Source organism: Rhea pennata, chromosome 3 (genome assembly GCF_028389875.1).
Source record: "Rhea pennata isolate bPtePen1 chromosome 3, bPtePen1.pri, whole genome shotgun sequence".
Classification (NCBI taxonomy): Eukaryota; Metazoa; Chordata; class Aves; order Rheiformes; family Rheidae; genus Rhea; species Rhea pennata.
This window is the reverse complement of record NC_084665.1, coordinates 48,778,308-48,794,973: the sequence shown is the minus strand read 5'-3', so window position 1 is coordinate 48,794,973 and position 16,666 is coordinate 48,778,308. Positions and strand designations below refer to the sequence as shown.

The 16,666-nt window shown below is 33.8% G+C and overlaps 1 protein-coding gene across 5 annotated transcripts in view; it reads left to right on the top strand.

The window, feature by feature from the left end:
- Window positions 1–16,666, top strand: part of SIPA1L2 (signal induced proliferation associated 1 like 2) — a 152,555-nt gene that overhangs the window by 80,916 nt on the left and 54,973 nt on the right. For all 5 annotated transcript variants that reach the window (XM_062572265.1, XM_062572266.1, XM_062572264.1 and 2 more), the window contains exons 7-10: window positions 1,675–1,778; window positions 8,241–8,398; window positions 10,563–11,139; window positions 16,239–16,513. In XM_062572265.1, the coding sequence (XP_062428249.1) occupies window positions 1,675–1,778; window positions 8,241–8,398; window positions 10,563–11,139; window positions 16,239–16,513 (1,114 nt within the window). The remainder of the gene's footprint in view (window positions 1–1,674; window positions 1,779–8,240; window positions 8,399–10,562; window positions 11,140–16,238; window positions 16,514–16,666) is intronic.

Below are 16,666 nucleotides of genomic sequence, written 5' to 3'. Positions count from 1 at the left end.
AGACCAAGTTCAATATTTTTAAAAAATATATACAGAATAGTGTTAATTTTAAAAATGTAATCACTATGTGCTTTGGTAGGTGTTTAGTAGAGCATCTATTCATTTAGAAAATTTCAGCTTACTTAATGTAAGGGCCTAAATTTCACAAGAAAAGCTTGCTAGTTCATTTGCAAAGTCAAAGTGCTAAATCAAAAATACTCAGTTAAATAGAATGTTGTGTTAAGAAAGAATTGATTTAAGGATAAGGGATCTAACTTTCTGTAGTAATTATGTAAGGGGACTACTTCATGCAATATGTGTTCAAGATAGTTTGACTTTTTAATATCTGATTTTAAAAGGATTCAGGGAGTACGGTTGTCAAGATCAATGTCGTTTAGATAGATAGTTGTATTGTGTAATATAAATGTTTTTCCCCTTCTACTTTTTTCTCTCTTGTAAACTCTCTCTTTCTAAAATGCCTTGGAGGAGTTATGGAATTATATTTTCAACAAATATTTTCAGACAAGTGCAATAATAATTTCTCTTTTTTAGCAACATTTAAATAAGAAACTTCAGTGAAAATTATGCTATATAGACTGTAACTATAGTTTCTATTACATGAATGTTAATAAATGAGCTTAATTTTAATTTTGTACAAACACTATCAACAAAGCTTGTAATACAGAAATGTTCAAGTTATACATAGGCACTTTTTTCAGATTTAGGGTTGCAGATATAGTTACTGCTGAGTTTTAAATTTAAATGCATGTTTGTTTATTTTGAAAAAAGTAAGCACAGTGAAACAATTTGTTTTAGGAATATAATTATTAAAAAATATACTGTGTGAAGAGGAGTACTAGAGAATATTGTTTATTGGTGTAGAAAGTATAAAATTATTTAAAACAAATGAGCAAGCACTGAAAAGGGAAGAATAATTGATAGTTGTCTTGCCTCAATAGTCTTCCCAATCTTTTGATTTTAAGTTAAATGCATTTACCTAAATAATCCAAACACATCGAAGAAAGTGAAGAAAAAGCATTAAGTTATGAATACAAAGTATACCCTATATAATTTCCTGTAAAAATTCTGAAACGCAAGCTGCATTACTAAACTTTCCAAATTTGGAAAGTCATATCATATTTGAAAAAGTTCTTAATTTCAAATGATCTGAAAAATCCCATGAAAAATTATTTTACAATATAATAATGTGTGATGCATATATTTTATGTTTTTAAAGTATCTCATCTGCAGTAAATGTTTTAATGTGAGATTTGGAGAGACATTTGGTCATTTTTGGTAAGGTATAGGATTAGTCAATTGTCATTATTAACTTTTTAAATAACAGAAAAAGATACACTATATAAAACTATACTTAAGTAGCCAAGTGATTTGTTCTTTTTCATAAGACTTTATAGTGCTTGCCAGTATACTCAAAATGAAGTCACTTAGGTCCTAATCTCACAGACAGCAAACTTTGGGCAACTTCTTGCGGGAACTATCTATGTTATAACATGAAACTAAAAATTAGATCTTTAGCTGATGCAAAATGTTATAGATGTGTTGAAATAAATTTTAAACTTCATTTATAGATTTAAAAGAGTTTCTTAGACATAGCATGCAAAGAATGGTATCCTAAAAAGTAATATGAATGCGTTGTTTCACTGACAACCTTCTTGCAATTTAATTCATTTTCAGCTGATTCAACAGGAACTCATTCCCTCTATACTACCTATAAGGATTATGAGTTAATGTTTCATGTATCAACAATGCTTCCATATATGCCTAATAATAGGCAACAGGTATGTTTTTACCTTTCCCATTTTCATGGTAATTTTACATTATAAATATTTGAATAGGCTTTTGTTTGAAATAATACTGACATAAAACTGAATTTTTTATATGACTTCTGACTCTTATTTGGAATTGTTTGTTGAAATACTATAAGGTATTAAAAAGCTTATAGAATTGTTTAAACACATCTTCATAATTCATGAACTTATCTCCTCCATTTCATGGTATCACTAAACAGTATTGATGTTGAGATTGAGTTGAATTGAAGTATCTTTAATTTTCAACTGGATTTATACCCTTTGTATGTTTTAAAAATTAAATGTAGTCTTATGGTTAAAATGTGTGATAAGATTTTTAAAATGATTCTGCATAATCCACCTATCAGAGATCTTGAAATTTTCATTAATATACCAGTTTAGTAATAAATGCCTCACCATAGCTTCAGGATATCAGCTTGTGAAGACAGAAAACTGCACTGTACTTATTTTATTTCTGGAGAATTCACCTTGCTTATGTAATAGTTCAGAATATCTCTAAAGCATTAAGGATGGCTAAAGAAATAACACAGCATCCAAAGAAGTGTGCAGAGTGTCAGTAAGGTTACTCTGTCTTTGCCTGTCTCAGGTATTTCTTCTGACTGAATTTAAAAAGTACAAGCACATTTGGTATAGTATATCAAAACTAGCACTTAAAAAAGGTGAAAGATAGAGCTGATCATAGATCAGGCCAAAGTCTGTAACTTTCTGACTTGCTACTCTACATTTTTCTATTTCTGCAGAAATAAGCATTAAAGAATTTTTAAAAGTATCCTTATTGCAGTGCAAGATGCAAAGATTTCTTCAGTCATATTGGAAAATTGCCATGAAATAAAGATGCTGTCTGATTTTGTTTTTGAGCAGCATACAAAAGTTGTAGCTACTGATTGTTAAACTACTTGCATCTTTCGTGTCTACCCTATCAATAGGTCTTGTGGAAAGAAAAAGTCATGTGTCAAGGCAGCAACAGAAGATAAAGAAAACAATTAAAATTCTTGACAAAGGATAAATGAAAATTGAAATGGAAGAATATATATAATGTATTTATGTATTTTAAGGAGTTAGTGTATAATGCTCTGAACTGTTTGAAAAACAGTTCTGAGTGAGCAGTTAAGATAACTGCATAGTTTTGAGCTATTACATTTGGGCTTTAGATAAGGTTTAAAGAAGCTGCATTAGGAATCAAAAGGCAGAGATCCTCCACAGTATGAATAATATGAATGTTTTGACCAATCATATGTCCTAAAATATATACGACTTTCAGAGGAGAAAATGTTCAGCCTTATCACAAACTGAACTGTGCTATTATCTAATAATCAAGATACTGGATCATTTTCATCTATTCAAAATGACTCCGTTTCTCTGAACCTTCACTTACGCCTTATTACTATACAGTAATAGAATACTTTGTTTTTACACATAATTGAAAAATGCTTCAGTTTTTCTTGAAATACGGTACCCTTTGAAAAAGAACTTGGTGACTGAGGTTCTGAAGTCATATGAGGCAGTTCAAAACACTGTTACATTTTAAATCAGCTATAATTTGCATTCATTTGAAAAAATTTTACAAGTTTGCAACGCACAGATGTAGAACCCATTGCAATAGCAGAATATTTCTGAATATATTGATCTTTGACTGGAAAACATATGTAAACAGGGAAAACTGTATTCTGTTAAGATATAATACACTGAATGAGCTTGCCTTATAATGAAAAATAAATATTTTCATAGCTAATCACAGGCACCGACAGTAAATATGACTTTATGTGGAGTTTATTAGCTTTGTCATTGTCTTCTATAACTTTCCATTATTTGTGAGAATACGATACCCTCTTGCCGTGATCCACTAATTCTTGTAATTGTTTGCTGTTTGTCTCCTTCACTGCAGTGTTGCTCAGCAGTTCCTTATTACTGTCCTTGCACTTCTTTCTTTGCTTTCCTTTCATTTTTTCATTTCCTTATGTGTCTTTCTTTGTAGACAGGTGTTTTATATATTTTTTTATATATTGCAAAGTCTTCCAAAATTAGTTCCATGATTTTTACCCAGCAACAAACACTCCTTTCCACCGTGTTTTATTAGGCACTCATCAGTCATTGTCTCATTAACAGTTTCAGTATATAGTAAGAGCATCTTGTTGTGGTTCGTGGCTTTCTTGGGATCAAAATAACGTGGCAGTTTTTTTTTTTTTTAAGTTGAAGTAGTATACCTATGTGAAGACCCACCACATTATTTTTAGATGCTGATATCCAGCCATATTTGCCGAGCATGGACACTGTTAATGAAGTATGACAGGCACACCCAAATGAGAAGAATTTAGCCAGCCTTAATGTGCGAAAATAATTGCTTAAATTTCTTCTATTATTATTCTGTTACTGTTTAGTTCCAAAATACATATTGGAATATGAAATGTATCAACAGTGTTATCTCTCACAAGCTAGGATAAATTTGGATTAGGATCTTTTTCCTTGAGACTATGTAGATACTGAAGAGCTCAGATGCACTTGCTCATCTCCTCAAGTCAGAAAGGTTTTCAGGTACCAAGGAATATGAACGTTGTTTGTCCCTGCTCAGTGACTCTAAATACCCAAATTAGGGGAACTTAGAGGCCACAGTAACTTTCCTTTTAGATTCTATTAGTAATGAAGACCTCCGTATCAATGGGTTTTTTTTTGCTGGCTTACTGTGTATGTACTGGCAATGAGGTTGTTGCATCCTCTCTCAATGTCACTCCTTTACTAATGACTTGGCAAGATATTGAGCCAATCTTAATCATCTAGGTACAAGACCTTCAATGAGCAAGCACCAAGCTTTTCTTAAATTCCAAATACGTGTGAGCCAAAAATAGGCCACACCAGAATTGTTTATTGCTTCTTCCAGGACTTAACTACGCCCTGCTTGGTCACTGATCAGGACATCCCTCTAGTTTTAGAGCCAGCAGGAGATCCAAAGAGCAAGGTAATTTTCACTTTGGCTGTAACATAGGCTGGGAACTTTCAAATCAGCTGCTCCTTCCCTAGGACAGAAAGCACTACCAGCCCTTGTGTGGCCAGTTCCTTCCCCTTTATTGGCCTTTTCTTGAAATCATAGTTCAAGGCTTTCCCTTTTAAACTTTACCTTTGTGAAGCCCCTTTCCAAATCATTCCCTTGCAAGTTTTTTCCATTCATGCATTTGCAGTCTGCTTGTGGATGTAGTCAGACCTGATTAATCCAAATCAGTCCAAATTACCAGTTTTTATCTGATTTAATGAAAACTTAAAACGGGTATGCAAGAGTGAAATAAACTTCTTGAAGCTAAGTTACTATTAAGTTCTTAGAGGTAACCAGGCACATGGCTATACCAAACACAGTTTAACCAGGTCTGATGAAATACCTTTTGACATTTGTTCTGTTTTGGTGCTGATTAATAAAGCAAATTAAAATTAGAGCTTTCTAAAGCCACTTATTTTAGAAACATACTAAAATAAGTTTGAAGGGTTTTTGTTTTTGTCTCTTAGCGTCTCATCATTTAATTGAATGAAGAATACTGTCCCACTACTTTTACAAGGAGAGTTCCTTGTTGTTTTGCAGTTTGAATAGACTATTAAAATTCCTCAGAAATGAGTAGATTTCTGTGGCTCTGCGCAGCCTGTAAATATGCTAAGTTTTGTGATAACAAATACTTTTTCCTTAGAGATGCATATCTGAAAATTAAGAATTGACTATCATAGTTAAGATCTCATATTTGACATAGTAACTGTTATTTTGTATAACTATTTTTAACTTAATGCTTAAAGCTAAATTCTGCTTTTCTAACATATTTTCCTTACTGGATTGCCCTTTGTGTGTCTTGAATTTCTACATTATAACTTATTCACTGAGTTCCTGTTGAATGTCTATCTTACTGTATTGGGTTCATGCACATATTCTACTATATTGGTTTAGACTGATACTAGAATGATGTCAGGGAGTGTTTGGTATCTGCTTACTGTAAGTAATCCTCTGTAATCTGTGCACCCTATTGAGAGTTCCTACTGTGCTCTACATTGGCATGAGATTCTTTATATGTTAGAAAGGCAGATGTATTTAAAAAAAAGGAAAGAAAAGAAAAGAAAAAAAAAAAAAAGAAAGAAAGAAAAGCCTGAACAGACCTCAAAATGGGAGAGGAAGGGGAAACGGAGAACCTTAAAAATAAAAATTAGGAGATGAAAGTTGGGAGGAAAATATAGGTCATAGCATGGAAACTAGAATAAGAATTGTTATAAATCATTTTTGCTTAGTTCCAGTTTCCTTTGGTTCCTCTTTCATTTTCAGAATGCAGTCTTTACATTTTCTAGGGAAGTGTGCATTCCCTCCTTCTCCATTCAATAGTTGATCCTTCTCCTATTCCTTTGTCCTGTCCAGAGCACTACTTTCCATCCTCTAGATCACTCCAATTTACTTCCCTCCCCTTTCCAGTTCTTTGCATTATAATTCCCTGTACACAGACACGACAGTGTTTTGCCTTTGCATTGTGTTTAAGCTCACTGACCACTTATGCATGACAGTTATTTATAACAGTGTTACACTGATGTTATTTTAAAATGTCGAAGAAGTCTCTCAGATCACAGCAAGCTTGGTAAGGTTCTTAAAAATGGTGATTTGACTTCCTATTTACTATTTGTGTTCCTCTTTAGAGATTTAAGCTCTTAAAACAAGTGTTTAGGAAGAAGGTAGAAGAACTACCTTCATTTTAAAGACTGTTATTGCTAGTACAATTTCAAACACTTCTAAAACTAGTCCCTTAGCAAGTGACTGTTGTTCTTAAGCAACCTATAGCTGCAAGTAGAACCTCAAAATATCTACCAAAATGATTATCGAGTAATGAATTTAATTTTAAACAAGGTGTTACTTTCTAATTTTCCAATTTTGCTAGATGAAGATTTAGTTATATAACAAAGGTAGCAAGGCATCAACTTTTACCTAATAATTGAAAGTTTTTTTACAAATCTAACGTCGGTTTAAATTCCAACCTGTGAAATAATAATACCCCTAAACATGAACTCGTGCTTCGCTACTACAATCTAATGATTGTATAAACCAGCTCAACAAATTAAATTATACCTGACATACCTAGTTCTCTGATCAGTTCCCCATAGTGGGCTTTTATTGTAGTTGGTATGCAACGGGATGTACATCTTAAGTTGCTCAAAGAGTCGGTTATTTGGGGGGATTTTTTGATTAAAAATTGAAAAACATGGCTTAAATAACATGGCCTACACCAAATATTATTTCTCATATATGTTCTAAAGTTTCATCATTACTCTAGTTTTTTTAACAGCACTTGAGATTTTTATTATGTTTAAAATTATATAGATATGTTATTTAAGTGCTTTAAAATTATGATTTTGGCCATTTTCATTAGTTTTAGAATATAAACCCATGTATTGCTTTAGCAGTTGTAGTACAAGATACTTACAGGTCTTAGGCTTTAATATGTGCAACTTTACCTCTTTTGTGGGTAGTTGAAATACTAGCTTTTAATGCAATTGAGAAAATACAAGTGAATGTTCTTTCATTGGAAAGATTTTATTTCGAAAATCAACTTAGTATAGAAATTTTTCCTTATTCTGCCATAAAGTTATTAATTAAATTTATTCTTGTATCTTTTTTAGTTACACTAATGCTAAAGAGCCAAGGTATAGTTGACAAAGCAAATTCTTTTCCACACTTTAGGTGGATATTTGCAACCTAGCACATGCTAGACTACTTCTTTCCCTCTAGCAAATTAATAGGTATTTTCTAAGCAAGGTTATTTTAAAAGAGATGTCACTTTTTTAAAAAATAGATCTTTTTTTAAAAAAAGAAATGTCTTTTTTTTTCCTGATAGCTGCTGTTCCTTCATAGGTCTTCTGTGTCTCAGCTTTGCTCCCAAGTATACAATAGTTATAAGTTGTGATTAGTATTCATGATAAGCTATTTTTAAAAAACACTAAGATCATAATAGTAAGAACCAATGTTTAATAAAAATGCAATGTGCAAAAGGAATGTTTATTGGAAAAGAAATGCAATATTACATTTTTCTTATATAAGCAGCTATTGCTGTAAAAAGATAAGAAAGATAAAACTAATATACAGAAGTATGCATAGTGATAAAAGTTAAGTGGTGCAACATATATTTCTGATTACTACACTCATGCACTAAAATAAGAGAAGTAAATAAAACCAATAGAAACTGACCAGAACTCTTATGGAGATGTGAAAGAAGTCACTGGTATTTTTGTGGTTTAGTCCAATTTCTTTTCTCTGTCTTCTTGCAGTTCAACCTGATATCCTTTACCTCTAGCTATCCAGAATATGATTGATTAACTGATATTTTATGAAAAAAGCTTCATTTTTATTTGTTTGTCTTTTGCTAAAATGAAAAAATGTCTTTTCTTTTTTAATAACTAATTTTTCAATGCATGTTTCTTGTCCAGCTGCTAAGGAAAAGGCATATAGGAAATGACATAGTTACAATTGTCTTCCAAGAGCCAGGAGCACTTCCTTTTACTCCAAAAAATATTCGTTCCCACTTTCAACATGTATTTGTCATAGTCAAAGTGCATAATCCTTGCACTGAAAATGTGTGCTATAGGTGAGTAGAGCCTTATAACTATTTAAATTTACTATTAAGTCTACAAAGAATTTGTCTGTTCCAATAATTTTGTATTTCCAAGATAATACACAATTTTAAAATTTCTACTTCATTTTCTGTAAGTTTGAAACTCCAGTGAATACCTTGCACACATTTGGAATCATGGACATAATTTGTAGACTGAAATAAGTATGTACAGACCTCTGTCTTGCTGGTGTATAGGCAAAAAAAATGAGCAATAATACTGTGAAAATAAAACTTGCTGATACAACAACAGAAACTAATTTAGAATTTGCACTGCATGCTTTCATTTTCATGAAATGAGATCATTTTAAAGTAAAGTATTTTAGAAGGCTGTTAACTTGTGTGTGTGTGTGTGTAGTACATACACACACACACACACACACACACACACACACCCCAAACTCTGACTGTATGACACCAGAATAAGTCACTGTCTTTAAGCACTTGAATCAAGGCTTTTGGAGAGCACAAAAACATCCCAAATTTCACTTCACCTTAACTCTTACACTCAAGGTGCCTCAAGCAACTCAACCTGGGTGGAGGAATAATTCTCAACTAGTTGGGAATTGTCCAAATAACGATCAGGACTTCAACAGTAGTGCTGCAGGTAGTCAGTAGTCAGCAGGTATCTTCCTGGATTTATGCTTTCTTTTAGAACCTGGGTTTGTTTAAGTAACTATTCTATATTTATTAAAAAGTACAGGATCACAGAGTCACAGAATGTGTAAGGTTGGAGGGGACCTCAAGAGATCATCTAGTCCAACCTCCCTGCTCAGCAGGATTACTTAGAGCACGTTAGACAGGGTTGCATCCAGGCGGGCCTTGAAGATCTCCAGAGAAGGAGACTCCACAACCTCTCTGGGCAACCTGTCCCAGTGCTCCGTCACTCTCACAGGGAAGAAATTCCCCCTCGCGGTCAGGCGGAACTTCCTGTGCTTCAATTTCTGCCCATTGCCTCTTGTCCTGTCACATGGGACGACTGAAAAGAGTTTGTCCCCGTCCCCTTGACACCCTCCCTCACTTTAGATACTTATACACACTGATAAGACCCCTCCCCCCCCAGTCTTCTGTTCTCCAGCTTAAACAGGCCCAGTTCTTGCAGCCTTTCCTCAGAGGGCAGGTGCCCTGATCATCTTCGTAGCCCTCTGCTGGAGGGCTCTCTCCAGTAGCTCAATGTCTTTCTTGTACTGGGCAGCCCAGAACTGGATGCAGTGCTTGATGTGGCCTCACCAGGGCTGAGCAGAGCAATATACATGACATACTTTATATTATTTTATGATGGTTGTCTGTAATCCCAAATGTGACTGTACTTCAGTCAAACTACTAGTGGTTTTATGTAGTTTCCACTGTATTTGGAAATTTTTTCATTTGAAATATGTTATGTGTCGTAACATATATATGTATATGTTGTGTGTGAAATGTTATTAGTTGTAGGTGTAGCTGTGTATCAAATATTTCTACTTCCTTTACATCTTGATATGAGCTGTGCAAATATTTTTGACATTCCATCATTTGAGTTGCAGGTATTTAGAAATTCCATCAGCTTAGAGTAGAGAACTTAAACTCATGCAAAATGCGACTGTTACAGAATTGTTTGACGCTGGTACTTTTTCCTCTGTTCTTGCAAGATATCTGAGGATTGAAAAGAATGTTATTTGTGTTTATATGTTTCTCAGTTTTAAGATCACACAACTGAGTGAAAGCTGAAAATAGGCAGATTTACATAAAGAAATCTCTTTTAAAAATCCTTGATCTTTCATTTACGTGACAGTATCTTACAAAGCATTTTTGTATTTATTCTATTGAAAGGAACGAGACACTGACTCTCTAAAAAGTCATCCTTGATGTTCTTTGTCTTACTAAGATACATTTACAGTGTCTGTTACATATTTAAAAAAAGCCAATTCTAAAACAGATCATCTTCTTAATTTTTCTGATGTGTAAAAGGGATTATATTTAATAGTTTTCCTAAGTGTTTTTCCCAACCTATTATTGAATTTTCATCTAAAAATTGACATGTTAAAGCTAAACTCATCTCTGTAAATGGACTGTATAGGTCATAGTCCTGTTTATTATCTGAATATCTGAATGCCTTAAAAAAAAAAAAGCTAATTATCCATTTACTTTCTCTTATTTCTAGTGTTGGTGTTTCAAGATCAAAAGATGTACCTCCATTTGGTCCACCCATTCCCAAAGGAGTAACTTTTCCCAAGTCAGCAGTCTTTAGGGACTTCCTTTTAGCCAAAGTTATCAATGCGGAAAATGCAGCACATAAATCGGAAAAATTTCGAGCCATGGCCACAAGGACACGTCAAGAATACTTGAAAGATCTGGCAGAAAACTTTGTTACCACGGCTACAGTGGACACTTCAGCAAAGTTTAGCTTTATTACTTTGGGGGCAAAAAAGAAAGAAAAAGTGAAGCCAAGGAAAGATGCACATTTATTCAGTGTTGGGGCAATTATGTGGAATGTGATTGCACGAGATTTTGGCCAGTCTGCTGACATTGAATGTCTCCTTGGAATCTCCAATGAATTTATCATGTTGATTGAAAAGGAATCAAAAAATGTTGTGTTTAACTGCTCCTGCAGAGACGTTATTGGATGGACATCTGGGTTAATGAGCATCAAAGTATTTTATGAAAGAGGAGAATGCATTCTTCTGTCTGCAGCAGATAATTGTACTGAAGACATCAGAGAAATTGTTCAAAGACTTGAAGTAAGTACTGTTTCTAAATTGGAGTACCAACATTTTTACCAACAGTTACTTGGATGCATTTTCTTTGAGATGTAATTAAAAATGTCCTATGTTTATGCTTGAATAGTATTTTCAATCTTCTGAGAGTTTTACAGACAATAATCCTCACAACAAAACATGAGATAAGTGTTATCAGCCTACTTTGAGGGACGTGGGATCTGATACCGATAGTTTGATAGACTTGCCTAAGGCTAGGGGTGGTTTTAATGTTGAAATTGGGATCGAAAGGCTAAGTTCTTGTCTTCCCTTCCTGTAATGTGTTTTTAAATCACACCTTTATAGGCGGAAATGTACCTTAATTAAAGAATATACAAAATCTTAATGTGTAAAATACATTCATTTTGACTTTTATAATAATCTATGTGAACTTTAGCAGAACAATTTGTATAAGTGGTACTGCTGATTTGCTTCTCTATGCTGAACTCTAAGAAGTGAAGGTAACTAGACCAATTCCAGTTTTTACAGCTGACTGGATAAAGCTTTTCAGGCACTTGATGGCCCTGTTAGCAAAACTGTCCTGTAACTACTCCAGTCAGTACAAATGAACTGACTGAGTAAAAAGAGTAAAAATGTTGATGTATCTTCTTTTGGTTACGTTTTTCCCATTGGCCTTCATTTAAGTGATCTTAATGGTGTAAGTTTTGTCTGTATTAGAAAGCTTTCTACTGAAAAGAAATCATTATGCTTATGATTGTCACACTGGAGGAGCTGGATTGCAGAACTTGAGGTAATGTTTTAGGGCCTTTTTAGTTCTGCCTTAATGTTTAGCGTTGCACAATATTACGCTTTAAATAATCACCTTTTTCTTCCAAAGTACAGGTAGTCCTTCAATAGACTAATGTCTTTAGACCCCTCTTGTCACTGTGATATTAACCTTTTTGTTAGTCTTAACCTTCACTTTCCTTACACAGATGTTTTCCTTCTAAAAAACAGTGTACTCTTCTATAAAGGTATTGCTAAATTAAAAATATAAATTGCTTAAAGCAGATGAGGTTCAAAACCTTAGTGAAAGCTTCTGCTGTCATCAATGATGACAATTTATTTTTCTGTTTATCACTTCTGTCTTATAAAATACGTAAAAATTATTTAAATGTTAAAATTATTTAAAATGTTTAAATTACTCAGGATAAATCTTTATAATTTATAATTATAAGCTGTTAGAAACAAAGTGATTATCTATAAAAACAATAACTTTGAGACAATTGTTAATGCAGTTTGACCCTTTGATTTTAATGTTCTCCTATTTTATTCAGAAGTAGCCATCTGCTACAGTAGTGTTGTTTAATTTACTCAAATACTTCCTCTTTCTGATCAGATTTTGACCTAAACAATTTCAAGTTGACTGTAAGCAACAAAAATTTAGCATCTGTTATTGCTAAGTTTACAAGAATATTAACTTCAAGTATTTATTCTTGTAAATGCTGACTGCCTCTTTCACTCATAGCCATTCAACTTTTATATCACTTAAAAGGATTAGCTGTTGTACTTGTTTAAAAATTTCTCCTCTTAGCTCATATTTTTCTCCTTTTCCTCTTCTTTTCCATCTTTTTGAAAGCTGAGTATTAATATTTAGTCTTCTTGTGATGTTTAATACTTTCTAAACAGTCCTTATATACATTTAGACACAGAAGCTCAGAGGTGACTGTTACAAACACTAAAAGTTATGTAAAACTCTGATTCAACACTGCAGATGTATACTTTAAAACCCTTTTAACTGCCTCAGAACACAGCTAAGATCAACAAGCATATGTGCCAGGAGAGGCTAAGGATTAAAGCTCAAACTGTGATGTAATGTCAAACTTCAGTGTCCAGAAGATTAACCATTTCCAGTCACTAGTAAGATAATTTCTTAAAGAAGAATATAAAGAGAATTAAAAAAAAAAAAAAAAAAAAAAAAAAAAAAAAGAGAGAGTTACTATATGAGATTTTGGAAGAGAACTATGTTTTATTTTCTGACTTTAAATTATGCTGATGAATAAGGAAGACTTTCTGAATATCTGAATTAAGAAAAGATGTGAAAAGCTATGGAGGAGCAGATTGTGATTTTAGTTTGGATCAAAAAAATCAGTGCTGGAGTAGAAAAAAACAGCTGGGATTTGTCAAGCTGGAATCAAATCTGCATTTGTGAGGGAGAATATCTAGTGATATAGAATGGGAAGAGAAAAGGAAAAGCAAACTATGGACTTGGTTCTATTTGAAGAAAAAGTAGGGAACCTGAATGTTATGGCAGAGTGGTTCAAGACTGAATAAAAATTCTGAATGAATCTTTGGATATCAATCTTAGAATAGACAACAGTTCATTGGAAGCTTGTATACTAAAAAAAAACCCTTCTCACTCGAATCTTCATGCAATTTAAAGTACCTTTATCAATTTGAAGTTCATTTGTATTAAGGGGTTGCAGAGAAGCCATCTCAGATTCTGCACAACTACGTATTTGGGAAAATAACCAAATAAACAAAAATAACTATTTTAAGTAGAGCAACACTATGTGTTGTGTGACATTACTATGTAACTTACAATGTCATATTTTAGGGATTATACCTTTGGAGGACTTGAGGTGTCCTGGAATCTTTTTTACTTTTCTTTAGAAAGAGCTGAATCTTTCGCAAGAAAGTTTATCTTCCTTCTCTTTTAACTTCTAGGTTGGGGAAATCCATATATTTCAGCTAGTGTATTTATCCTAGGCAATATTCTATAATAGTATCTGCTGCAGAAGAAGAATTTGTATGTACTTTGGTAAAGTTAAAATTCCATCTCTCAGTTGGGCTTCTGGCTCTCCGTTTCACTGCATGACTGAATATTGTATATATTTTAAACTTGTGACAGATATCTAGGAAAACTTTTTGAAGAGCTGAAAATTAATTTTTCACTTTTGTAGTTCATAAGTTTTGAAACAGTCTGAAAATTAGCCAAGACAGATAAAGGTCAATGTTGGAATAAAAGTAAAAGCTTAAAGTTTTCAGCTTTTTTAATAACTTTAATCCTATATGCACAGTTATAGAAACCTCAGATTATCTTTATAATAACTTAAGGAAACTCTTTGGTGTGGCATTAATATACGTTGCACTTACTAAATGATGTTGAAAATTGTATTTAAAATGGAAAGCTATTAAAAGAAACCAGTAACTGTTGAATATTGACAAAGGAAATTGCTACTGTTTTTAAAAAAGAAAGACCCATAACGCTATCTGTGAACAAAAATTACAGAATATGTTTTAGACATCCCAATAATGACTTTCGCATTTCAACTTTGAAGCCCATATTTTCAAAAATAACTGGAGGCTGTAGGAACTCAGCTTACTACAGTTTAAATAGCCTGAATTTGCCAAGCAATGATTTGCAGCGTATCAGGCCCTTGCAAGTTGTCGAAGTACTTCAGAATTCAATGAAGATCAGCTCTTAATAAATGAGGAGTAAGTGGATTTCATTACCTTGGTTTTTACTGCAGGTTAAAAACACGAGCATGGATCAGCTTCCTCAGATCAGCAAACATACAATAACTTATTGTCCTGTGGCACTTGATTCTCATATGTATAGTTTCTCATTTTTCCTGCTGGTTGACAGATACCATATGGAAAATATTCTGTAAAGGCAATAGTGGTAGTGCTTTAAAACTTACTGACACTGTAGCTTACTGCCTTAGTGCTGTTACTTATAAAGTAACAGTGACTTTCTGCTGGCCAGGTTACAGGCATAAGTTATGTAAACACTCCAAAGCTTTTCCAGTCAGCCACTGGATTTGGGAAGGGAGTAGAAATTAGACCTCCTATGCCTGACACTAAAACAAACTTGGACATTGAAGGCTTTTCTAAACAGGAAGTGTACAAAGGAAACTACAAATGTAACTTGCAGCTTAATGCTGGCTGTGTGTTAATTGCCCTTGTCCTGAGTGAGGATAGATTATGCCCCTTTGGGAAGCACGCAATAAGCTAGGGAGCTGGTCTCTGCAGATTCCTGCTCCCAAAGTCAATGGAGAAGGAGAAAGACTCTCCTAAAAACAGACTCCTGTATTAAGCTCAAGCTCTAAAACAACCTTTGGAGAAGACCTGTCTTGTGCAGCTGATGGAACAGGGATGCTAGCCTCCTAACTTAAGCACCTTTAATAGGATGCCTAAAGTTGAGTAATGTACCTTTGTAATTTTAATCAAAATTGTAATTTTAGCAGAGCTAAAATAGGTACTGGTTTTGTGACGTTGACTGAAGGGAATGTTAACGTGACTCCTAAACTTAGCTTGTAATGTGACCTAGAATTTGGTCGTCTGAGAGGTGAAAGACTGGTGCGGTGTCCCAGCAGACATGCTGTTTTATGATTATGGTTTACTGGGCAAAACTGTTGAGGATTTGTTAGATAGTACATAAATATACTTAGCAAAATCTGAATTTGAAGGTTCTTGAGTACTCTGTGTGTTGACAGAATTACTTCAAATGGAATATGAAAAATCTCAGTTTTCTGGTTCTAAATTTCCCAGTGGCATGAGCATTCTTATCACATTTTTATGATGTCTGTAGCTGGAGATGGTACAAATTAAGTATCTGATAGCAAGGCAAAATAAATCAATAGGATCTTTGTTGCTAAGGGCTGGAGGAAGAATAACTGCCAGAACCAAAGCTTTTCATTCAGTGTGGCTTATCTTATCAAGTTTAATACTGTTAAATACTGAAGAAAAAATGCCAGTACACCTGCAGTCAGTCAGCCAACAAGAATGAAGTAGCTGACAGGATTGCATTTTGCTTTGTTGGTGTTTTGAGGCTGAAGCAGCTGTTAAGATTTCAATAAGATATAAATGGCCTTGTGTTGAGGTGGGGAAAGCAGAGGAATTTGACATAGGACAGCTGGTTCCCCTCCAGGGATGTCAGATTTTAGGGCTGTGAAGTGTTCTGTTCGTGTTTTATACAGGAAACTATTCAACCACAGATGTCAAAATAATTGTTAGCATTAGTAAACTGAGGATATTTAATGTCAAGCCATACATAGCTTTATAGTACTTGAAAATTGATCTGTTTGTGTCCAAAGAAATGAGTGTCCTGACAATAGCTTAACAATCTGATACTTCTTTAGATAGTGACCAGAGGATGTGAAACCACGGAAATGACCCTTCGGAGGAATGGCTTGGGCCAACTTGGATTCCATGTGAACTTTGAAGGGATAGTGGCAGATGTGGAGCCCTTTGGTTTTGCATGGAAGGCAGGCTTAAGGCAAGGGAGCCGCCTGGTTGAGATCTGTAAAGTGGCTGTGGCGACTTTGACTCACGAACAAATGATTGACCTTTTACGCACATCAGTCACTGTAAAGGTGGTAATTATTCAACCACATGAGGATGGAGCACCTAGAAGGTAAGTAGTAACAGCCCTTAATGTGACATTTTCATAATTTTTTTTTCCTTTGCTGTTGCTTTACCTGTGACTTTTTTATTAGAGGCCCTCAGGAAATGAATATTGTGTCTTGCATTTGGTGATACTAGTATTTTGATTATTAAAGCAATTTTT